The sequence below is a fragment of the Dermacentor silvarum genome, chromosome 1, assembly GCF_013339745.2.
Source record: "Dermacentor silvarum isolate Dsil-2018 chromosome 1, BIME_Dsil_1.4, whole genome shotgun sequence".
NCBI lineage: Eukaryota > Metazoa > Arthropoda > Arachnida > Ixodida > Ixodidae > Dermacentor > Dermacentor silvarum.
Window position 1 is genome coordinate 11,481,484 of NC_051154.1, and position 24,483 is coordinate 11,505,966.

General features: G+C 41.7%; 1 protein-coding gene across 6 annotated transcripts in view; it reads right to left on the minus strand.

Annotated features, from left to right (window-relative positions):
- The window catches only part of LOC119456666 (low-density lipoprotein receptor-related protein 2-like), a 224,366-nt gene that overhangs the window by 51,725 nt on the left and 148,158 nt on the right, over nt 1-24,483 (minus strand). For all 6 annotated transcript variants that reach the window (XM_037718507.2, XM_037718494.2, XM_049664836.1 and 3 more), the window contains 19 exons: nt 23,312-23,497; nt 21,663-21,877; nt 21,423-21,566; nt 15,392-15,601; nt 15,107-15,302; nt 13,664-13,917; nt 13,399-13,548; nt 11,751-12,044; nt 10,043-10,156; nt 9,817-9,936; nt 9,446-9,685; nt 8,953-9,087; nt 8,460-8,585; nt 7,005-7,136; nt 6,820-6,939; nt 5,289-5,411; nt 4,527-4,729; nt 3,962-4,146; nt 83-311 (listed from right to left, as the gene is read on the minus strand). In XM_037718507.2, the coding sequence (XP_037574435.1) occupies nt 83-311; nt 3,962-4,146; nt 4,527-4,729; nt 5,289-5,411; nt 6,820-6,939; nt 7,005-7,136; nt 8,460-8,585; nt 8,953-9,087; nt 9,446-9,685; nt 9,817-9,936; nt 10,043-10,156; nt 11,751-12,044; nt 13,399-13,548; nt 13,664-13,917; nt 15,107-15,302; nt 15,392-15,601; nt 21,423-21,566; nt 21,663-21,877; nt 23,312-23,497 (3,376 nt within the window). The remainder of the gene's footprint in view (nt 1-82; nt 312-3,961; nt 4,147-4,526; nt 4,730-5,288; nt 5,412-6,819; nt 6,940-7,004; nt 7,137-8,459; nt 8,586-8,952; nt 9,088-9,445; nt 9,686-9,816; nt 9,937-10,042; nt 10,157-11,750; nt 12,045-13,398; nt 13,549-13,663; nt 13,918-15,106; nt 15,303-15,391; nt 15,602-21,422; nt 21,567-21,662; nt 21,878-23,311; nt 23,498-24,483) is intronic.

Below are 24,483 nucleotides of genomic sequence, written 5' to 3' on the forward strand. Positions count from 1 at the left end.
CAGTAAGCATTTACTACTGTTTAGTGAGTGGAGTAAGCTCAACCAAACTCATACACACTCTATGGCCTTCAGAAATACTCACATGGTTATGTGCCAGCACTTGTTGGCGCCCTGAGCCATCATAATTGCAGAAGTCAATGTAGTCCAGTTTGCTATCAGCAAAGTAAATGCGCTTGTTTGGTAAATCAAGGGTCAGACCATTAGGCCAGTATATTTTGGTGTGTACAATTGTCTTGCGCATGGTACCATCAAGGCCAACGCTCTCCACACGTGGATTTTCCCCCCAGTCAGTCCAGAACATGAGACGGACCCTGAAAGTTGGGTACAGGCAAAAACAATCAACAACACAGAAACTAGTGAATGAAGTACCTAATCAGGTAGTGCCAGTGCCTTACAAGCATGTACCAAACTAGTTATCTGTACCAGCTATAAAAAACATTACATAGAGGCGAAGTCTGCAGTATATATTTCAATGGTTCCTAAATTGGCTAGATCTTCTACAATTTTGATCCTGATTTCCTCTCTGGCACTGGTACCAAATCCTCAGCTTGACACCTGCAATGTCACTATGGCTTGGTTGCAACATCTGTGTGGAAGTGCTTTACCATTGGTGGCAAAATACTTTTTACAAGTTGTGCACAGAACTGTCACAGTTAGGGCTGTAGACTTGCTGCACAGCAAAAGCAAGAAGAAGAAGAGCACCACTGTAAAACATGGCTCTGACACATGCCTACGAGCCTGTGAAGGTAAGACAGGCATATGAATGACGATATGAGCTCTAAGCAGGCTCTTTCCTCACATGGAAGAGAGTAAGAGAGGAGATATACCTGTCACTTGTGCCGAGTCTTGCTTGTTGACAGCATATGATCCTAGCTAATTTAGAGCGTCTTTATCAAATGCATAGAAGCTGAACTCTTACAACTTAGCAATTTTGTACTACAGTGGACTTCGTTAATTCAACTCTGGTTAATTCTATTTGTCGGTTTATTTGATCCTGACCAAAGGTTCCAGCCGGTGCCCATAAATTTCTATGGGCCCAAACTTCTGTTATTGCGATCTCAAAATTGTCCTTCGCTGGATAATTTGAATTTGACCGATCAGCTTCGCTGCAATACAGCCGTGTTATGCAGTGAAGTATATAAAATTTATTGCAGTGAAGCATACCATATGCCACCACGATAAAGAGGTGCTTGCCACCAGTAACAAGTTTGAGGCTGTTTGCAATGTGCGACATTGCTGGTTGTTCCAGAACAGCACGGGATCGCCTCCTACAGTACACTCTTCTCAAGATCATGTGAACGTTTCTAAACATATTTGACAAGTTGAAAGCTCATAACTGCTGCTTGGAGTGCCTGAGTTAAAGGAATCAGCATAACTGGAGTCTGCCAGTTTTGTAGGTGGGTTTCACATGGATCAACATATACCTAAAGTCCCTAGATATTTTTTGCTTTCTTTAAGTAGCGACAAGCTTTGAAGCACCACCGACGAATCTCATTGGGCGGCGCTCATTCCGGCAGCCATGTTCTTCCTAATGCTGTTCCCGCAATCACTTGCATGCTGCTGCGAGCAGCGTAGATAGCAGTGGCCATTGACGGTTGCATGCTATCTAGGAAGATAATGGCGGCCAACGGAGTAGATGTCGCTACTTAAAAAGAGAGCAGGAAATCTAGCGACTTTACATATACCCTGCTTACAAAATGAAAAAAAAAAAAAATTAGTGATGATGTGTTTCAAGCTCAGGTTCTGAAAGTCATAACACTAATGTGTTAAGCACTAGGTTGTGCCACCACAGTAACTCACACAAGAGGTCATTGTATAGTGAAACTGGTGGAAGTGCATCATCAAATCAAGTGCTTATAGCAATCGAGAATATTTTTGTGTAAAAAAAAAAAACAAGCCAATTGCATTTTCATGAGGCATCAGGTCAACCGTTTTTCTAGATGCCAACAAAAGAGAAGACCGCAGTGAAAAAATACTAAAGAAAAAAAAAAAGCAGTGTCTATACAAGTTCAACACATCCCTCACAAAGTAAAGAATCTGTCTAGGAAAGAGAATTGCTGGTGTGACATGCTGCCATGTTCTGTGAGTAGTAGTGCAGGCATACCAAAGAGCAGCTAGATGATACTCATGAAGAGAATAGGCTAAGGCACCAGGACCACAGACATATTACCAGAAGGCATGTGATGAGGGTGCCAGGGGCCACAAGCTGTGGTGGCACAAACCAGGAGACATGCAGTACCAGTGAAAGGAGAACCTCAAAGAATGTCTGCGTGACCCCATAAACAAGCAGCACAGGTAGGTTGAGAGTGTTGACTGGTTCCACAATAACATGGTCATGGTATGGGAGCAGCATGGAGAACTACTGCGCTGCAAGTTTGAGGGAGAATACACCTCCACTTAAGGCGTACACCATATGTAGTGCATTGCAGTGTAGCAGGGTTCCTGCTCTGCCACACAGCAATGGCCATAATTATATCTGTAGCAGCCGTGGGCCACAGTGGTTGATGCCATGAGTAGGAATATACGAGGGCGGTCCGATAAGTACTTAGCCTCACCGCGAGAGCGCGACGCTATCGCATGAGACATATACTGACGTTGAGTACGCTCTCTTAGAGGGACACATGCAAAGGTCCAGTCGAATCGGGCTCGCGGTTTTGTTTTTGGCCGCTTGAGGAAGAGGAAGCAGGTGATTTTTCGTGTGTCCGTTAAAAAAATGGAAAAAGAGCAATATCGGTCGGTGATTCGATTCTTGTTTTTGGAAGGGAAATTGCGCAGCGAAATCAAAGAGCGACTGGATGCCGTCTACGGTGAGTCTTCTCCTTCGATGGCAACCATCAAAAATTGGTTCAACGAGTTTAAACGTGGTCGCACGTCGGTTTTTGATGAGCCTCGCCCAGGGGCCCCGCAAACGGCTACCATGGCCGATAACGTGGCAAAAATCCACGACCTCGTATTGGCAGACCGCCGACTGAAGGTGCGCGAGATAGCCGAGACAGTAGGCATCTCAAAAGACCGCGTGGGTCATATCCTGCATGAAATTTTGGGCATGAGAAAGCTGTCGGCGCGATGGGTGCCGCGTTTGCTCACTCCGGACAACAAGCGCATCCGTGAGACCACTTCAGAGCAGTGTTTGAAGCTGTTTAAGCGTAATCTGAAGGAGTTCCTGCGTCGTTTTGTGACCGTCGACGAAACATGGATCCACTGGTACACACCAGAGACCAAAGAACAGTCGAAACAGTGGACTGCACACGGAGAACCTGCTGCGAAGAAGGCGAAGGCTGTCGCATCGGCCGGAAAGGTGATGGCCACCATTTTCTGGGATTCTCAAGGTATGATCTTCGTCGACTACCTTGAGAAGGGCAAAACGGTGACAGGACCCTACTACACCGAATTACTGGGCTGATTCGACGCCGAATTGCGAAAAAAAAAACGGCCACATTTGGTGAAGAAAAAGGTGCTCTTCCACCATGACAACGCGCCAGCTCACACCTGCGCCGTCGCCACAGCCAAGTTGGTCGAACTGGGCTACGAAGTGGTGCCCCATCCAGCGTATTCTCCAGATTTGGCCCCGAGTGATTTCTTCTTGTTTCCCAACTTTAAAAAGTCACTTGCCGGACAAAAATTTGAGTCGAATGAAGAAGTTATCGCCGCCACAGAAGCCTACTTTGCAGCTCAGGAGAAAACATATTTTTCTGACAGGATCAAGAAGTTGGAGGATCGCTGGGTCAAGTGTATAGAGTTTAAAAGGACTATGTTGAGAAATAAATGACATCATTCCAAAATTTTCGTTTTTCTTTTGAAGGCTAAGTACTTATCGGACCGCCCTCGTATGCATGTGCAAATAGCTATCACCTGTCTGCCTCCTCTCTAGCCTCTGTCGAGAGGCCTTCAAGTTTTTTTGTTTGTTTTTTCCAGTATGTTTCTCAACCTTCATAAAGAAAATGACACTAAAGGTGTATACCCTTCTCTTGGATCCAGAGACAAGCCTCTTGGTTGACTAATATTTTCCTTCAGCAGAACAATATGGTTCTTTCCATCCAGTGTTGACACTTCAATGGTCTTGAGTCGAGAGTCAACCCAGTACAGATTGCGTGCCACCCAATCAACAGCCAAGCCTTCCACCAGATCAAGGCCACTAGAAATTACCTAGAAAAAAACAATAAAACAGTATCTAAGATTATATGTAACAGTTAAGATTTCTCAATAAAATCTCGCAAACCATTTTTCAAACAATGCAAGGGTGGATTCAGAGTGAACTGTTCATGACAACAACAATTTTAGTACGAGTAGTCAACTTACGACTCAACTCAACTTACGTCAACTCAACTTACGAGTAGTCATCAATGAACATATATACTATATGAATGATCTGTTTGTTACACCATAAGTGTAACAAACAGTACATTCCCATAACATTTTTTCCATGCCACATTCACAACTCATTAATTCAGTTAATGGAAATAAGCAGAGCATTTAGCTTCAAGTTGACAAAAAAAAAAGCATGAAGGCTTGGAGAGGTCACTGACCACTTGTGGTTCTCCACCTTTAGTCAGCCGGAAAACTTTCTTGACACTCATGTCTGACCAATAAATGGTGTTGGTGGCCATGTCCGAAGCAGTAGCCACAACGTTTTCCACTTTTACAGGCACACGCTCCAGAAAGCTTGTGTCCAGGTTTGCGACCAGGATTGAACGTCGGTTTGATATCACCAAGAAAGCATCAGACCTGTCTTTAAGGGGGGGGGGGGGGGGGAAATAACACAAAAGATTGGTTGTTTACATTTATCTTCAGAGGCAGTTGTGATAGGTATTGTGATCACCACATGATAGAAATTTTGAAGTGCATTAAACTGCCTATTTTAAAAACTATGCATGAGCTGTACATACATATAAATTACTTCTGACTAAACCTACTTCATTATTTTATTATGCCAGATACTTGGTTGCTGTACAAGTCAACCTTCCTTCGAGATGAGCAACTGCAGTAGATAAAAGTTCCGAAGATATCTAAAGAGAAGTCATAGTGGCTGATATAATACTTCATCATGCCCCACTAAATAATAACATTGACTCTCTTCAAGGCAAACTAAGCAAAAATTTGAGTAACCCAAACAGTTTGTACACTCTTGATTTAGCTTTAACAAATGCTGCATTAAGCTGAATTTGCAATAAGACATGAAGATATGCAAAATACCTTTATGTTCCAACTCTGAGGAAGTCAACCAATTTGTTTCTAACAACATGTCAGTGACTTCCTGCAAAAGAAATTGTAATTCTTCAAACACTTACTGGTTGCTTTACATTTGTGTTTGAGCTCAAGAGAGTAGCCAGGCTCGCATGAGCATGTGTATGATCCCTTGCTGTTGGTGCAGTGCTGGCTACAAGTTCCAGCAATCAGGCATTCGTTGAGGTCTATTGAGAGAAAATAAAAAAAGAAGAAGAAGGAGAAAAAAGAAAACATACATTTCACCCCTAGGATCATCACCTTGCATCACTAAGCTAGAGTTAAGAAGAAAGAAACTTAGTATCACTGCACTGTTATCTGAAATGGCGGCAAGGCGACAGTACAAAGTATAAAATGCGTGTGCTTGTGTAATGACACAGCACTCAAAGCTGCTTCTAAGTGAAGTGAAAGAAATTTTAATGAAGCACGCAGCCAAGGAACAAATGTCAAGGCTTTGAGAGGAACAAAGACACTGAGCTTAATATTGAAAGCAGTGAAACACAACAAAATATAAAAACGTGCTGCATTACCTCAGATATGCTTCATGCTCAGATATGCTTCACCAACCGCAGACAAAGGGACTCACGGAGCGGCTCAACCGCACGTTGACAGAAAAACTGTCTTTGTACGTTTCTGACGACCACAGTGATTGGGACAACGCGTTACCCTTTGTGATTTTCACTTACAATTCCTCCCCCATAATGAGACCACTGGCTTTTTACCCTTTTACCTTCTGTTCAGCCGCCACCCTACTTTGCCCTTTGACACACTGCTTCCTTCCTCGACGAACACTCCCACTGAATATGCTCAAGACGTCTTTGCCCGGGCTCATATGGCGTGCCTTATTGCCGGCTCCCGGTTCACCGAATCTCAGGCCGCGCAGAAGATCCGGTACGACAGCCAACATTGGGACATTCAGTTTTCCCCTGGCTCCGTTGTTCCCCTATGGACGCCATGTCGCCGCATTGGCTTGTTTGATAAGCTGCTGCCGCGCTACACAGGGCTCTACATAACATTGCGGCAACTTGGCGATTTTAACTACGAGATCGCTCCGCTGGACTCGCCTGTCCCCACTGACATTGTGCATGTGTCTTGGCTAAAGCCTTACTTTGCCACGAGTTCACCTCCATTATAGCTGGCGCCGAGGCGGCGCAACCAAGAGTGGCGGCGCCAAAGTCAGAAGACGACGATTTGGCGTGTCAAGGTGTAATCGGTCTCAACAGCCATCTTGTTTATATATCGTTGCCTTCCTCGTAAATAGTGTAAATACATCTTTACATATGATTTCCGCAATGTAACAATATGAAGTGATGCCATAGCCACTACGCCATTACAGCAAGTGGGAATGTTTTATGCAAGACAAAACTTGTGCTCATAGTGGTATAACATGCTTATATAAATGCATAAGAGAACTGTCTTACTAAATAGTGAAAAGTACTGGTAAAAAATCCTTTAATTTGACTATATTTGGGTAAAAGGCAAAGGCAAGCAGCATTTTCTAAATCGGCTGTGATAGGAGTGCTTCATGAAATGCCAGTTGTCAGTTCCTGGCCACAGAGCTAAAATTCCAAGCAGTGTAATGCTGTAAGTCCTCACCAACACACGTTGTTGTGTCATTCAGCACTTCTCCCTTTGGACAGGTACAGAGGGGGCCCATGGGTGTTACATGACATCCATGTGTGCACCCAGCCTTGTTGGCCTTGCATGGTGTGGATGCTGCAATAGGCAAGGTGGGTTTTCTTCTCCAGTCTCTAAGTAAAATCTAGAATAATTAAACTTACCACAACCAGGGCCTTCATCAGCTCCATTTGGACAATCAGGCTTTCCATCACATACCACGGATATATTCACACAACGATTAGTAACTCCTGGGCAAAGCCACTGGCCATGCTCACATTGGAACTTTGGTGCAACTGAAAATAGAAGGCATCAACTTTTGACTTGTCCGCTGTTAGTTTCACCTGCCAAGTACCCACTATGAAAAAGATTAAAAATCAGTACAGCTTCTCAACGTAACCAAATGATGCTTTGCCCAACATGAAAGTATCTTTCACAGAAGTAACTGTGCAACAACAAATTTGAATTTAAAAGGAAGAGGTTCTGCATTACATAATATATGGCACAAAACCAATCTGAAACATTCAGTGTAAATGAGAAAATTATTTACACAGTAGATGCTACAATGGTCACTAATCGATAGGATAAAGAATAAAAGGATGTATATTTTAAAAGTGCAACAAGATATGGTGCACAACAAGCCACAGGGAAGTGCTTAGTGCACGTGAGCATGTTTTATCTTTTCAAATCTACCCTCAACCTTCAATCATGCCACCTGAGTGTATGCGTGCATTGTGTGTGTTTTCCTCGTATTAAATTGTCTTCACATATGAATGGGGTTAGGGTTGCAGTATTGGTTCGCCCCAAAATCAAATGTAGCACAGCACTACCAATAATGCTGCATTAATGGAGGGCAATATCTGCTGTTGGCGTTTTAAAGAGCGACTACTACCATTATTTCCTGCAATTTAAAAAACAAAACAAAAAAACTATAAATTTTTCAGAATCTCCAAGTCAGCTTCTTGCATAGTGGAAGTTCCATCTATGGCCATAATGGTGAGGAAATGAGGGGCTAAAATCTGGTGCAATGTTGGTTGCTTTCAGCCCAAGGCTGATACATGTGTGGTCACCACATGTATCTGCCATGCATTGACTTTCCACCAATGCACGTACTTATCTTCACCTGAACAGTGCTGACAAGACAATGCATTAGGAGACACCATGCCAAAGTTTTTTCTTTGAGAGCTGCATGCGCCACCACAGTGAAAGAGCTTTCACTTTGCAGAGAAGTTATTTTGGGGCAAAGGGCTTACTTTTTTGTACATACCACCTTATTCATCACGAGGGCGATTTTTAGGCCTCTGAGGTACACACATCTGCATCAGTATGTATGTCCCAATGATTAAATAGATGCATAAACGGGTAGACAGCTGTTGCCAAGACATACCAGAACAATTTCCCAGCCCCACTTAAAAATTTGACATTGACAAGGGACAACCAGTTAACCACCCGCCAGTGATTTTCTAGCCAATCAGACACTAAGACACCTCTACATTTGAACTCTACTGAAAGAGAACTATAGTACAGTGAAAGCATGAATAACAAATACTATAATTGATACACTAAAGCAGAGTTCAAAATTAACTTCATTCTATAACAAAACAAAAGGACTTTCTCACCACAAGCATGTCTGCTATCTTCATCTGAATTATCTCCACAGTCATCACTGCCATCACATATCCAAGACTTGAAGATGCACTTGGAATTGTTGCACTTGAAATGGTTCTGTGGACATTCAACTTGGCCTGACAGAGTCAATACAAAGAGCACAACAAAGTTGAAAAATAAAAACAAAAAATGCACATAACACTATTTTACTGCTGTTTTTTTAGACACCATATGCTGAAGTTGTCAACAATGTGTGCCAATTCCACGCTCAATCTATATATTGGTTAGGTGCAATAACACTTCAAACTTCGGTAATTCTTATGCATAGCTACTCCCTTGCTTCCTTTATTTTTCCTTTTGTATAGTGTCTTCAAATAATAAATTTGCACATTTACGGACACATTCTGAATTTCAGCCCACTTTCATTAATCACATTTGGTTTTAAATGAGAACTTACCTCAGTCATTAGCTCAAATTGACTACATCATAAATGTAAAAGCTCACCGCAAGAAGAAGGTTCGTCACTGCCATCTTCACAGTCAGCATTGCCGTCACAATACCACAGCTTAGGAATGCACACCCTTGACTTTTTGCACTGGAAGGACTTGTCAAGGTCACACTGGTCAGGTGCCAATGATGCTGCAAAAAAGGGAACCGCTTGTAAACATTCAATACAAAATTATAAAGTTTCCTGAAGACAGGAAAACTCCCCTGCAAATTTAAATAATTAATGAAATTGACTCTACAAATAAAATTGTGTAGAAGTAATTGTGCAGAAGTAGATGTCCATAGGATATCCATTGGAAGTCATTGCATTCACTGGATGCTTAGTTGCTGCAATATCATATTCATTTGAAAAATTATCTGTGTTACTTTTCTCATGTTTACTGTATTTTGAACAAAAAAATAAAAAATCATGGTGAGCAAATAGAGAAAGAAAACTAGTGATAGAACTGCTTATTTGCATAATATGGATGCATTAGTGAAGAATACTCACGGCATCCTTGTTCATCAGAGCCATCTTGGCAGTCACTGACTCCATCACATCGATAGCTTTCATGAATACACTGTTTCTTGTTGGAGCACTGAAACTGCGAGGAGCTGCAGACCGCTGGAGGGCAGTTGTTCTCATCAGCTTGGTCAAAGCAATCATTGTCTCCATCACAAACCCAGCTGCGAGGGATACAATGACCTGATCCAGGGCAGGTGAACTGGTAGTAAGCACATGTTTTTTCCTCTGAAAGTACAGTGGAATAACATGCCACATGAGCCAAGTACCACTTTTGTTAGTAATGCAATAACCAGAAAGCAAAGCCAAAAACATGTAAGTGAGACAATGAACTGCTAATCAAGTACCAGCATACTCACTACAAAAATCTCCTTCATCTGAACCGTCCCCGCAATCATTTTCAGAATCACACTTCCAAGATTGCGGAATGCACCGCCCATTCTCGCAGGAAAATTCCGAGTTGTCACACTTCACATTCGCTAAAAAAAAAAAAAAAAAAAAAAGAAAAAGAAAATGCAAGTTGTTAAAATGTATGTGCATAGAGGAAAACAGCACTGAAGAAGCTAAATGAAACAGTAAACCTACTGCATCCAGTTTCATCAGAGAAGTCACCACAGTCATTGTCAGAGTCGCATTTGAATGACAGGGGTATGCATCGACCACTGCCACACCTGAACTCTCGAGGACTGCAAGTGTTTCCTGCAAGTAAACAACAATGCACAGTTACATACCATGGAAACTTTCACAAACCCTACGAGCTCTGAATATGCATGCTTAGTTTTCATGAATGACCAGAGAAGACCAATAACAGCCCGAGCTTGAACTACACTGTGATGACATCTGTGGAAGCTCATTCAGATAGTGGGTAAACAGTTGCCAACCGATAATTTGGACATGCTTGATTATTGGGACAGCTCCGCGGCACCACCAGTCATAGACTTAATGTATAAGGACTGAAATTTCAGACTCTTACAGTGCACCGTGTAATGATTCGGACTCCGACTGTATGGCCATGTGCTAATTTGGCCACTGAGTTGAGCAGAAAAGCAATATTTTCGTCTTGATACATCGCCGGCACCTGTTGTTGTTGGCATCTCCTCAAAACCGAAACTACCGAAGCCTAGTCTATCTAGTTATCGCCGATGACAATTCGGTGCATGCATTGACTGTCCTATGTCTATCTGTAGTGACAACGCTGTCAAGATAATGGTCAAGATATGGGCCGCGACTTTTGTAGTGATGCCTTGCGCTCGGTTCTATGCCACTCCAGTGACCACAATGACGCCCTATGGATATCCTATGGACATCCACTGCCAGGACATGAGTATCCTAGGGATCTGTCAAATACACCCTGTGGATGTCCCCCACATAACCGTTTGGCTGCATTTTCCATGTTCTGCAGACATTCCTTGCATGTCCACGAGGGACATCATGGGGACATGCAGTGTACATTTTACGGATGTATGTCAGGGTCTTTTGCATAGTGTTTGCACCATAATATCTATTATGGTCACAGCACACACACTGTGTGACTGATGCAAAAGGCAGAGCGCCGATGCATCAAGAACAAATACATTTTGTGCACATGTTATGCACACACACACACACACACACACACACACACACACACACACACACACACACACACACACACACACACACACACACACACACACACACACACACACACACACACACACACACACACACACGTGTGCCAAAATGCAGCATACTCCTCATTCTTCTAAGCCTTCCGCCAAGCGTAAGTGGCATATTCAACTAACTGAAGTTTTCAAAATAAATTACATCAGAAAATTCATTAAGTACAATATACACACGAGCTGCAGACACGATAGCTTCAGACTGTAATTCGAAGATGCGAGAAACATCATTCTGTTACGAGGAAACACAAAGACAAAGCCTCAACTGGAGGACAAATATTCCCTTGTATGCTGATAAAAAGTCCATATGAGATAACCTTGGGATATCCAGTGGACGTCCCATTTGTTTCCAAAATGGTGCATGGACATTGGGACATAATTCAGATGTGAGAGCAAAATAAAAAAATGATGCAAACCCATTGTGCATGGCAAGCAAACAAACCAACAAAGAAATGTGCTCCAGAAAGCAAGAGTGAGGGCAGCATCGAGTGCCCTGTTTCTGCAACTTACTGATCTTTGGCATATAATGTTTATGGTTACACAATGTGTTAATCACTTAATATATATAATTTGTCAGATTTGCTAGCTATCTTATTTACCCATAGTAACAAGAAGTCTGAATAATGGCTTACGTGTACAGTTGTTCATTTCATCCGAGTTGTCAAGACAGTCATCATCTCCATCACACACCCAGGTTTTGGGGATGCAGCGCTGGTTCTCACATGTAAAGTCCCATGTGTTGGGGCATGCCTGAACAGGTGGCTCAGCAGATGGGTCTGAAATGCAGGTTCTGTTGTCCTTTGACAGCTGTTCACCGTACGGGCAGCCACAGCTCACAACCAGATCGGGGCCTTGGCTTCCATTTGATGGGATGGGAAAGCACAACTTTTGGCAGCCACCATTGTTGAATTGACATGGATGCCGACCTGACAGTGTGAAGAAATGGAAAGACATAAAATAATACGTTCTGTTTAAGCTAACTCCAGAGTCGCAACATTATTTTTTCAGTGTTCATGCAAGTGGAACTAGATGTTTGGGGAACATGGTCTAGTGATGGACCACATTAACACACAACTTCAGAAAAATGAGGAGGTATTGTGCTCATGCAACTATGCTTACAATGGAACAAATTCTTGCAATAAGCCTATCACTTTCATACGCTGAGCACAGGAATTAAACAAGTATCTTCATGCCAAAACTCATTGTAATGAAGCACACAATATGTTCAATAATGTTTTCCATTAATCTAACGAGGCACTGCCTCACTAGAGAAACAGTTTGCTAATACTGCCAGCCAATATAAGAACCATGCTACTGGTAACCTTATCAAAGCATACAAACATCTCTTACGAAATTGTTTTTGGACATCATCACTAACAAGCATCAATAACTTGTTTGCCAACAGTTAACAGCATGTCATGCTGAAATTAAAAAAAGAAAGAAAGAACATGAAGGCACCCATTCAAGTGGGGATCACTTGCTTTGCTGTGGTTTAACTCACTATCAAACAATGACTTATGCACAAAAGTTTCATTGGCGTACAAGGTTTTCACTTTGTCTAATTTTACCTCCCCAATATATTCTGTGCAACAAAATGGCTTGTTAATTACAAGTGCATGATGATATTAAGCACACCTAAGTAAGCTTAGTTGCATGTGCTAGTTGGATCAGTCATTGATATGCAACAGAGGATTTAGTGGTCGTTTTGTTGGTGATGGCAGAGGGCAATGCAGGAAGCAAGCAAGGCCTAGGTGACCACAGTTGAGTAAAGGTGCTGGAAGTATTTGCAGCAGCAACACACTGTGTGATAAAAGCATAATGGGAGCATGCCACATTTTGTAGGCTTCTTTGCCAATGGCAGAGGGTTATGTATAGGTGGCATGAAGTTGTGGGTATTCCTTGCAGCAGTGAGTCATGAGCTAGCAAGTACAACAAAATTACAACAAAACTAGTGTTGCTGTAGGGCATGTGGCATTTGGACAGCCTTGTAAAAAAAAAATCTGGTCTAGCTTCATAGCATGCACTATGATGTGAGTATAGAAGAATAACAATGGAAACTGGCTACACGTGTGCTTGTTTAAGTTGTCAAAAATTGTCACACCGAGGCAAAATTGTTGCCATTTGTGCAGTGCAACAAGATTTTTTATAACACAGACACTGACCGAAAATTTGGCAAACTCTTCAGGAACGTGTTTTGTGGATGCTGATGCCACATTTTCGCAGTATGAATAGGCCCTTATGGCTCCACGTGCATATTCTATTCAATAAAGTTTAACTTACTGTCAACTTTCTGGTTGTCCCGGCTGTAGACCTTAATGCCGTAAAGTCGGCTTCCTTCTTCCACAGTAGTTATAATCTTCTCATCAGCTCCAGTAATCTTGTGCATTTTCAAGATTGCATCTAAACGCCAATCCGTGACAAACAGCCAATCTGCAACGTGCCAGAAAAACAAGATAAGTGTGCTTTTTCAGAGTAGCACAGTAGCATTGGAACTGTCAAGCTACGCAGAAATATGCAATCTCAACTCTAAAAATGAAAAACTCACCTCCATGAATGACTAGTGAGAAAGGGTGCTTAATACGTGGAGAGTTGATGGTCTGAACATCTGTTCCATCCAGATTGGCATGCTGTATGTGATCCAGAAGTGCGTCACACCAATACAGACGATCAGTCTGAAAATCTATGCTGAGCCCATTGGGCCATCCCAACAGCACGCCCCGAAAAACCATAACATTGCTTCCATCCAGGTATGCACGACTGATATTTGCTGGTCTGTCCCATTCAGAGTAAAAGACATACCTGTAAAGATAAGTGAAGAAACCATTTACAAGTGCTAACAACTGATTCAACCGAAGCAAACTGAAAAAGATCCCCAGAGCTAAACATGCCACTCAACCCACACTAATGGCTAGTTAACACTGGGACACTTAGCATCTAGAGCAGTGCGGAATCTCCTGCTGTCGAAATGCTGTGTCAATCACATTGCTCGCCCTTTGCACTGTCAAAGCTGCTTCCAGCTCTTGAAATACAGTAGAAAAAAAGAGGGCGCACAATATTTTACTAATGGCACAACCTGTTGAGTAAGCACTTACACACCCGTGCAACATTTACCCTCATCACTTTTTTTGCAGTTTTCTCTGCTCATGTTTGGTTTGTGCGCTTCGCTTTTTTTGTGTCAACCAGCCCATCCTTGATACTACACTTGTGCTTGGTTTGGTGCTTGTCATACAGAACGGGGTAATCTTTCACAGCCTTTTTTAATATTACCGCTGTTGCGACATTCAACACAGCCTGCGAGATGCTGAGCTCGAATGCAGTCGGCGACATGTCCAGAGTGCTGTGAGGAATGACTGAGGTGCTGGCTCATGTTCCGATTGGACCACGATGAGAGATTCAGGTGGCAGTCGCAGCAAAAAATCAGTCTGGAACCAATCGGAGTGGAGGGGGCCTTTTCGGTAGAATTCACCACTGCCGAATTGGATTTCGTGCTGCTCTATACGTCAAATGTCTGTAAACGAGCCTTAAGTGTGTTAAACTAAGAAACTCGGATCTGAATCTGTAATGAGTGAACCAGGAAATGACTATCATGACTGGATAAATGCTTCCCAAAATTAGTATTTGTAGCACAGAGATGCACATACAAAAAGAAAAAAAAAAAAGAGTGTCCTCTATTTTTTTGTATGTCTGTGTGTTTAATGCAGTACAGTTTATCATAATGCAGAAGCAACAAGCGCAATATCTACAGCTCTCTTTAAGGCTAACTCCTATTGTTTAGTTGCACATACACTCAATGTGGTTTAGAGGTTGAGGTGCAGCAAACAGCAAGAATAGCATCATGCACCAGCACTATAAACGTTTGCACCTATGAAGCTGTCTCAGAACAATGAAGTTTCAAAGGATATAACATGCATCACAGTAGCGAAGTACTTCAAGTTTACTGCACATCTGAAACAAGAATAGCACATTTTTACAAAACATCACCACCCACCCTTTGTTTGGATGGACAACAATGGCACGAGGACGCTTTAAGTTCTTCAACAGTGTTCTTCGGTACTGGAAGTTTTTGACACTAATGACATTCAGCGTTCCTTTTCTGCTGTCAATATAATATAGGTTATGAGAAACCCAGTCCAAGGCCAGGCCTTCTACTCCTTCATTTTGGGATGCTAAGACATTTTCTTTCCCTGTTATAAATAAAAAAGAGGCAAGTTAGATGTCAATAAAAGGCATTTTCATAAAGAAATAAAATTTAAAAAGACGACTTAGCACCAACCTGATCCATCAATTGTGACTCTGTAGATAACATCCAGGATGACATCGGAGTAGTAAATGAATCTTTCACGTGCATCGAAGTCTAAGCCGACAAAGCGAGCCGATTTGCTCACAATTGGCACCATGGCATCAGTGAACCCATCCTGAGTTATGTTCATGAGGCTTCCACGCACAAACTTCTGCTGAGAGTAAAGCAGGAATGTTGACACCCCTGGAAAAAAAAAAAAAAAAGAAATGTACTTTTGCATAAGTGCTGTCTGTATTAAATGGAGTTGTTAATTATGATCAAGTTCATTCTCTACAAATGAGGCTATAATAAAAAAAATATCCAATATTGAAGTGGGTGCATCCAGCAGAGGCTTTGTACTGCAATTCTGCATCAAGTTGCCATCACAGTATTTTATTTTTATTGTGATAGCAATATATGGACACTCCAGGCCAATCTGTGCTGTTAGCGTCACCCTGATGTTCCATTTATATTTATATATATGTATGCTATATATTTATGTATGCCATATATACTAGGTAGATGCTATATTATTCAAATGCCAAATTTGTTCAGACCAGGTTTTATGGTCTTGACTGAATTATTCCTCAGCATTTTTCACAATTGCAGAGTGCAAACAAGTAATAAAATGTTTCATTCACAGTATATGCCTTTCATCTTAAATCTTCTTATGCAATTAAAAACAGCAATACATTATCAGGGCTCACAATCTGAAAGTGATGAATTTTACTGGTGCAAGCCACAGTGCTGTTTATGGGCAGCATAGCGGTGCTGGCATGATACTATTATTTATTTTACCCTCAAGCACACAGAGCTTTACAGAGGGGAGTGGGGTACATAAATAGTAAACAATACAAAATATAATAATATGTACAATTCTAATCACATCTACAATACACAGGACGAGACAATGTTAGGCTAATACAACAAAAAGTAGGAATGAAGATACATTGCGAAGAACCGCGTTAAGAAAAAAACAACACTTCATGCGTTTCATACACTTCATACAGGCCCTACACTGCAAGCTAAATCTTTTAAGGGTCTTAAAATTTTGACGCACCAGCATATAGTTAGAACGCATATAGTTAGAACGAAATAATACTTTCATTCGACCCCGTCTAGAGTACGCATGCGTGGCCTGGGACCAATATTTTAAAAAGGATCTTAATTAATAAACTAGAAATGGTCCAAAGGAGAGCAGTAAGATTCATCTATAACGCCTATCACAATCTTGATTCACCTTCATCCTGATGGCTACTAACAACATTCCACTCTTGAAACAGCGCATCGCCAGGCTCAAGTTTCTTTTCCTGCTCCGAAATCGGCAGTTTAGTATCGATCCCAGTCAATTCATTTCCCCCTCTTCTTCCCGGCAAACCAGACATTGTCACAATCGCGATCTGACACTGTACTTTGCACATACTAATCTTTTCAAACACTCGTTTTTTCTGCGAACCATTAACGAATGGAATGCACTGCCTTCAAATGTTTTTCCAGAACGTGGCTTTTCCGACTTCGAAAAACACATGCATCTTTTCGTGTAAACTACATTGTTGTTATTGCCATACTACATTATGTCAACGCATTATCTAAGTTGTGTTTGCTTTACCCTTGTGAGCGTAAAACTGTTGATTGTGTATAAATTTTGATGTGTTTGCTTTACCCTTGTGTACATAAAACTGTTAATATATATGTAGTTATGCAAATTTTTCTACACTTGTATATTTAATCATCTTTGTTAGTGTATGCTTGTCTTTCAGTAGCAATGTTTATTATAACCTGCTGTATAACTTGTTCATTTCTTTCACTATGTTCCCTTTTTTGCCCCTCCTGCTTGGTCTTCGGACTGAAGTATGTAATAAAAAAAATTAAAAAAAAAAAACGCCCTCCGAGGAGTTCAAAGGCAGTGTTAAACCTTGCTATCGCTTAAACTATGATTCGCCCTTCGAGTGAAACTGCCAATTCTTTTTTTTTTTTAATTCAGTCCTTGGTTTTTCACTTTTTCCCTAATCTTGTCCCACGTGCACACCTCTGTATTATCTGCCAGTAACATGCTGTGCTGTCTGTTACAATATATTTTATCTAAGTAAGGCTGCCACACACAGCTGAACCATAATTTTATGAATTTCTTTATCTACCACACAAGTTAGCAGTTCCTGTATTGGGCGATAGGTCTTAATAGTTTTGTGATCTTGAAAGAATAAAATTAAATCTGAATCAGTTTCATTCTAAGGACCTATTACAAAAAATTAGCAGTTTGCACATGGGACCAGAGGATTTTAAACAGCATGAACAGGCCATTTATTATAAGTGGATATTGAACCGGCTACTAAAGTCTGTGCCAGCATAAAGTGCAGCTATTACCCCTCAAAATAAACATATAGGGCTGAATTCAAAAACATCCGATTACGAAACCTGGCTGTCATTGGCCAATCATCTTTGCTAATAATATAATTGCTACCGAATTGGCCAGCATCTTACTCTACAAATGGCTCAGCGTACCTACTGCATTAAAAATATCGACCCTGTGTAACTTTCACAGCATTTTATAGGGATAGCCACTCTAGGGCTGTTATAAAGACTTTCAATATTCATTTGTGGCATTGCCACCATCTGCTATTACTGCAGTTACTTCTTAAGTAATGATCACATCGTCATGCCAACAATAAAATAGAATATATATGCAAATAATTGAAAAAAAGAACTTCAGCTGGTATCAAAATTGGGACCCTTTTTCACTCTGAAAAATGATAAGTGATACTCCAATTAACTGGGTCACCAGACAATAACAAAGTGCGAGCACAAAGAGCAAGCACAAAGAGCCACTATGCTTCATGAGGCAGTAGTTGTGTGTGCTACAGAATATAAAAGGCAGTCAGAAACCAGCAATGAGGTCAAAGAAGCTAAGCGAAGCTGGTGGCAAGAAGTGATGGATGTAAAATAAGTTGTGGGTCTCTAAAGGTTTAACTGCTTTGCACTGGCAATCTATGACAACATAGTCATGCTCCCAGGAACTTTGGATGCCATTTTGACATGTCACAATGGATAGGTTTGATAGGCTGGTTGTTTACTGTTCTGAAGATGTGCAATGCTAATAGCGATTTTTGCATCAAATGTGATAAGCATATTGACAGACCACATATGTAGCATGTGCTGCTGGCGTTGTTGAAGGAAATTCAATCTATCCTACCACTAGTGAGAGAGTGTAGCGAAGAAAAGTTCAAGTGAGTGTTGTGTTTACCTTGGTGTTCAACGCTATGGATAGAGGGAGGTTGTGGATACCGCCATGATTTCAAAAACGACCCTGTCTTTATTCTCTCTTTTAGTCTTATCTTAGATTGCTGCTGGCTTCTGGGTTGTCTTGGCTTGGCCCACTACACTATATTCCACCCTCTCTTAAATGAAAAGTTGCAGAATGAAGTTTTGTGGCTCAGTCAGCTAAGGCGTTGCGCTGCTGAGCATGAGATCGCGCAATCGAATCCTGGCTGCGGCGGCCGCATTTCGATGGAGGCGAAATGCAAAAACGCCCGTGAGCTTGCGTTGTAGTGCATGTTTAAGAACCCCAGGCGGTCAAAATTAATCCGGAGCCCTCCACTACGGCGTGCCTCATAATCAGAACTGGTTTTGGCACGTAAAACCCCAGAAAGAAAGAAGAAGCAGAATGAAGTTTAAGAAGATAAAACAAAGAAAACGGCACAATAAAATGGAGGCATAAGCCAGGAGAAAAAGAGAAAACTGTAGGGTTTCACTCAAAGTCTGTAGCGCAGCAGCTTAATGCCTCTTGACGCTCTGATGGGCAATCGTGCGCAACTTCCTTGTTCTTTGGTATTATTGCTGTCTCCGACTTGCGTAGGGATGTTCTCCTCCAACCATGCTTGCCTTCCTTGCCCTTCACTGTTGTCAGTTCGGGATGGGGTGCTCTCTGGGGGCGACACGACTGCATGCCTTGGGAGCAAGGGATCTTCGTCTTCGTCATCCGATTTCTGAGGCTTGCGTCTACACTGGACTTCCTTGAAGCTCGCATTGCGCTTTATTTTCTTCCCCTGTTCGACTGCAGTGACTTTGAATCCTTGTAACTCTGTGACAATGTATGGGTCAGGCTCAAAGTATGGTGCAAGCTCATTCTGTCTGACCTGCTTGCACAGAACTGAGTCTCCTTGCTTAAGCATATGTGGCTTGGCGTAGCGCCCTTTGTCTGCATATACATTGGATTTCAGTTTAGCAGTGAGGTCCTCTTGGCGCACTTCCTTGTCATCACAAACTTCAAGCTCTGGTGCAGGTCGTGGTAGTGCTGTCTGCATCTGCCTGCCAAAGAATAGTTCATATGGAGACTTTCGTGTTGTTGCGCATGGAGTTGCTCTATAACACATCAGAAATTCGTCCATGCCTTAGACCCAGTCTCTTTCTTGGACATGTAGTGCCTTGATTGCTTTAGTCAACGTTCTGACAAACCGTTCTGACAAACCGTTCTGACAAACCGTTCTGACAAACCGTTCTGACAAACCGTTCTGACAAAAAGTTCTGACAAAAAGTTCTGACAAAAAGTTCTGACAAAAAGTTCTGACAAAAAGTTCTGACAAAAAGTTCTGACAAAAAGTTCTGACAAAAAGTTCTGCTTTGCCGTTTGCCTCAGGCCAAAACAGTGTTATTCTGTGATGTGCAAAACCATACTCCGCAGCAAACAGCTTAAAGTTGGCTAAACTGAAAGGTGGTCCATTATCGCCCTTCCCTTGGTGAGGTACACCAATTTCTGCAAATATTCGGTGCAGCCCATGAATTGTTGAGTTCACGTTTGTTGATGACAACTAGCTTCTACCATGGGGAAGCGGGAATAGTCATCAATGAGTATGAGTAGGTACCTGCCGTTGGGGAATGGGCCAGCAAAATCGATGCTCAAATTTTGACAAGGTCTCTTCGGAAGGGGGGTTGGTTCTACAGGATCACGCTGAGAGCTTGGCGTTGAGGACTGACATGGTATGCAGTCTTGTACTGCCTGCTCGACTAATTTGTCCTAAGTGGGGGAACCAAACACAAGTGCGGAGCAGTTGCTTGGTTTTTACAATTCCCTTGTGTCCCTTGTGGGCAAGTTTTACTGCACATTGTTATAGACTGGCTGGTAGTAGAAGATTTCTGCACCAAAGAATGAGACTGTCCGGTGACAATGTGAGTTCTGGTTCAACGTTTTTGTACAGTTTTAGTGCTGGATCACTCCACAGGGTATGCCTCCTAGTACCTTCAGCTTGGATGGCTTCTCTTAGTTGACAGTAGATAGTGTCAATGTTGGCTGTTTCGATTATGTCGTGTGTCATCATTGTGTTTAACTTGGTGTTCAACACTACGGATCGAGGGAGGCTGTGGTTACAGTCATGATTTCAAAAACGACACTGTCTATATTCTCTCTTTTAGTCTTGTCGTGAATTGCTGCTGGCTTCTGGGTTGTCTTGGCTTGGCCCATTAAACCATAATGAGTATGAGGTGAAATCTTGTAGTGATTAGTTCTCAGCACTACACTCATCTCTGTGGGCGTAGGCTAGTAATCAAACAGCTACGCCCACTGGTACACGCTGTCCTAACATTCTTTGCATCAGGCTCGGGATATTCCCAGACCAAGACAACGTCATATCAGATAAGCAGGCAAAGCCCAGCTTCAAACATGCAGTGATGCACGGACTGTTTATGCCCCACTGGAAACGTATATGTACTCTAACTGATACTGTGCATAATACTACTATGATGGCTATTGCTGTTGCTACTTTGAACATAGGGTTAGCAAAACTAAAACATTTTTCTTTAACAAATCTGCCAATACACCAACATAACTTTTAAAGTTTATCCACCATGTTAAAGTACAATTTAAGTGTTATCCGCCATGTTAAAGTGGAGTTCAACTGTATAATGAAGTAGCCACAGAAGGGCAGAAGAATTAGAAACTGCATCAGCCAATACCACTGGCACATCAAAACTTCAGAAAATTTATGGCCAGAGTTCGTCATTTTGTGAGCCCTTTCTAGCACTGGCAACTTACTTGTGCAGTCCTTTCTATTTGACAGCAGTTCAAAGCCTGTGTGACAAACACATCTGTAGCCAAGCAGCCCAAATCCACCAGATCCTCGGGTCACAATGCACATGTGCTGACAGCCACCATTGTTCAGACCACAGGGATTCGATACTGAAACACAACACATGAGAAGAATAAGATCAAACACATATGTAAAGGATGAATCAGAAAAACAAAGGTTAAAATTCCTTGACAATATCAGCTCACCGACTGGTTGGCGCAAGGGGTGGTAGGACTTGATGGCACCCGGTTCCTTTGAGAGCTGTCTATCCCTGTGTACTATTGTGACCGTATCATTGTTGTTGAATATTTTGGCTTGAAGAACCCCTTGTCGAGTACCATCCGTCCAATACACTTTGTCCTCAAACAATGTAATCTTGTTCGGAGATGGCACACGGGTGCTACCTCGAATAATGATGTTCCTTATGGTGGGAAAAGTGGGTCGGAAGTGGGAAGTGGGAGGGGGAATAGACAAATCTTGTCAGTGTTCAAAAAAGATGTAACAATAGTGTAACTATTGCACAAGTGGAGAGACACAGGTGAGAGACTATTTGCACCTAATGCAATGAAAGGCCCAAGCATACCAAGACAAATGCTAGCTAGTGTGCAGAGAGTATTCACTGTGGCTGCGATTCTACTGTTGACTGCATCATAGAAATATGCAATGCCAATGATACGTTTTACTTACATGGATAAAACTATGCCTAGTTTCTTACTTAAATCAGACCATCTGAATTAAACTTGTCAGAGCTGAAAGAGTATTTGACAAATTAAATACTTTTGAGGATGCGAGTGAAAGTGGAAAAATATTACGCTTCTGCATCCTTCAAAGTTCACAGCATCAAGCGGCAAAATGTGCACGTGACCCATAAAAGGGTTAAATACTCCATGCACCCTACCATAGTTCTCCCTTCCAATGGCAAATGACAAGCTTCTACTCATGTCTGAATGCATTTGCCTCCCCTTTCAAAATTTTATTATTGCTTTCAATACAGTGGTGCCTCACAGAACGAACTTAATTTGTTCTGTGGGTGGGTTTGTTCTGCAAGACATTCAGTCTGCAGAATATTTTAATTTCCACTGATTCCTATAGGGAACATATTAATTAATTCCTAGAGCTTGGTTATTGATGCAAAAACACAAAAATTATTACAAGAGATCATAAAAAACTTGTCACGTATTTACCAAAGGTGGAGGATGTTTGAGATTCAGAGAGGTAGAGGATGGAGGAAGTGTGACTATTTACACCAGCGTTTACACCCATCTGCACATTACGAAAAACTTCTCAGTTCCATCTGAGTTCGTCTTCTTCAGTTAGATAAGGCAGAAGACACTGCTGTGAAAAACTTTCTCTTGTCTCTGTCCCGCCATTTCTAAAAATCCAGGAAGGAAGAACTAATCTAGTCACCTGCCTCTCCCTTCGGTACATATACTTCCCCTTCAATATCTTCAAAATGCTACATTTGTTAATAATGGATGCTGCAATCTCCATCAGTGGGGAAAAAATGTGGCACATGGCAGTGCAGACATTTTCACAAAGCAAAAATTATTTTCGGTGCATGCAGGTAGCTGGTGCACTGAGGGTCAACGTGGTTGATCACCAGTTTCAGGATCGAAGGGGCACAGGTTCAATCACTGTTGATGTGTTCTTAAGTATAACTATGATTACCACTGCCATTGTAACATTTGGTAATTACAACAGCACTTAAAAAGCCAGCATGAGCAGCTAAGTAAGAAAGACCTAATAAATATTGCATTACGATGAAGAAATGAAAATACAGTTGATGAGTTGAAATAATAAAGAGAGCATGCACACACAGATAAACTTTGAAACAAATATGACAAATATCACTTACCTATTGCTGCCAGTATAGTCAATGGCAACGATCTGGTCCAGCTGGGAGTCGCACCATACAAGAAATTTAGTAACGTAGTCTACAGTGAGACCTGTAGCCTTGTAAATGGCAGTTACTATGGTAGTCCTGTGTGATCCATCCATGTGTGCACGGTCAATGTGGTCACCATCACTGAAGAACATATAGCTGCAACAAAAACAAAGTTCAAATTCAGGAAAAACTGTAATAGGGTAAATGTTTAACAGGGTAAATGGGTAAAAGCTTATTACACTAAAAAAGTACAACAAAGAATCATGTTAATTCTTTCCAAACCCATAATAAAGTGTTAATTTGTAAGAAAATCCTATTATTCACAGATGTGGATGATATGGTCCATTTCTTGCCTGCCTCTTGGGCCCTTTCCTTGGGGAGTAATCTTTTGTTGTTTATAGACAGGCTGTGCTTTTATGACGTATGGCAAGTACGCCTTTACGTATTTGCGTGAGTGGCTGATTATGTATATAGTACTGCTGCACTGCATGCCAAAAATATTTTTTTTAAATATTAAAATATATGTTCAATTTTCATTAAGCCAACTTTGTGGTGACGAAACAGTGTTTCCAGTTGAAAACAACTGATTTGCAGTGATGATTCTTGAAAGAGATGCAAGTTTCGGACTGGAACATAAATACAAGCCTTGCTGGAGTGATACCCTCATTAGACAACGATGTGTATTCACTGTAACTTGAAAAGATATCTTGGATGATGGTTTATGAAGGCAACCAAATGAATTCCATACAAGACTGTCAGACCATAAAAAGTGCAGCTTGCTCACATTCATTTGTGTGTTGTCAAGACAGTGGCTGCAAGGCAATACATACTTCATCACTCCTTTGGCATCTTGACAAGTTCATGCTAGCTGAAGAATTCTTTAACCACAAATATGGTGCCAAGCTGCATCACAGCCATCAGTTATGATAAAAAGAGCACATATCCTATTTAGATTCAGTTAACTGGTTTTCTGTGGTGTAGGGGTACCATTCTCCCATATGGGTTGTGCAACTTAGGATTGTTTTGTCTACACTTTTGTGAGTGCATTTGACAAAGTGCATATATATATTGTGCTTCCTAAGAATTAACATTCAGTTAGCAATCAGTACCTGCATTGTCTGCAGCCCCCCCCCCCCCCCCCT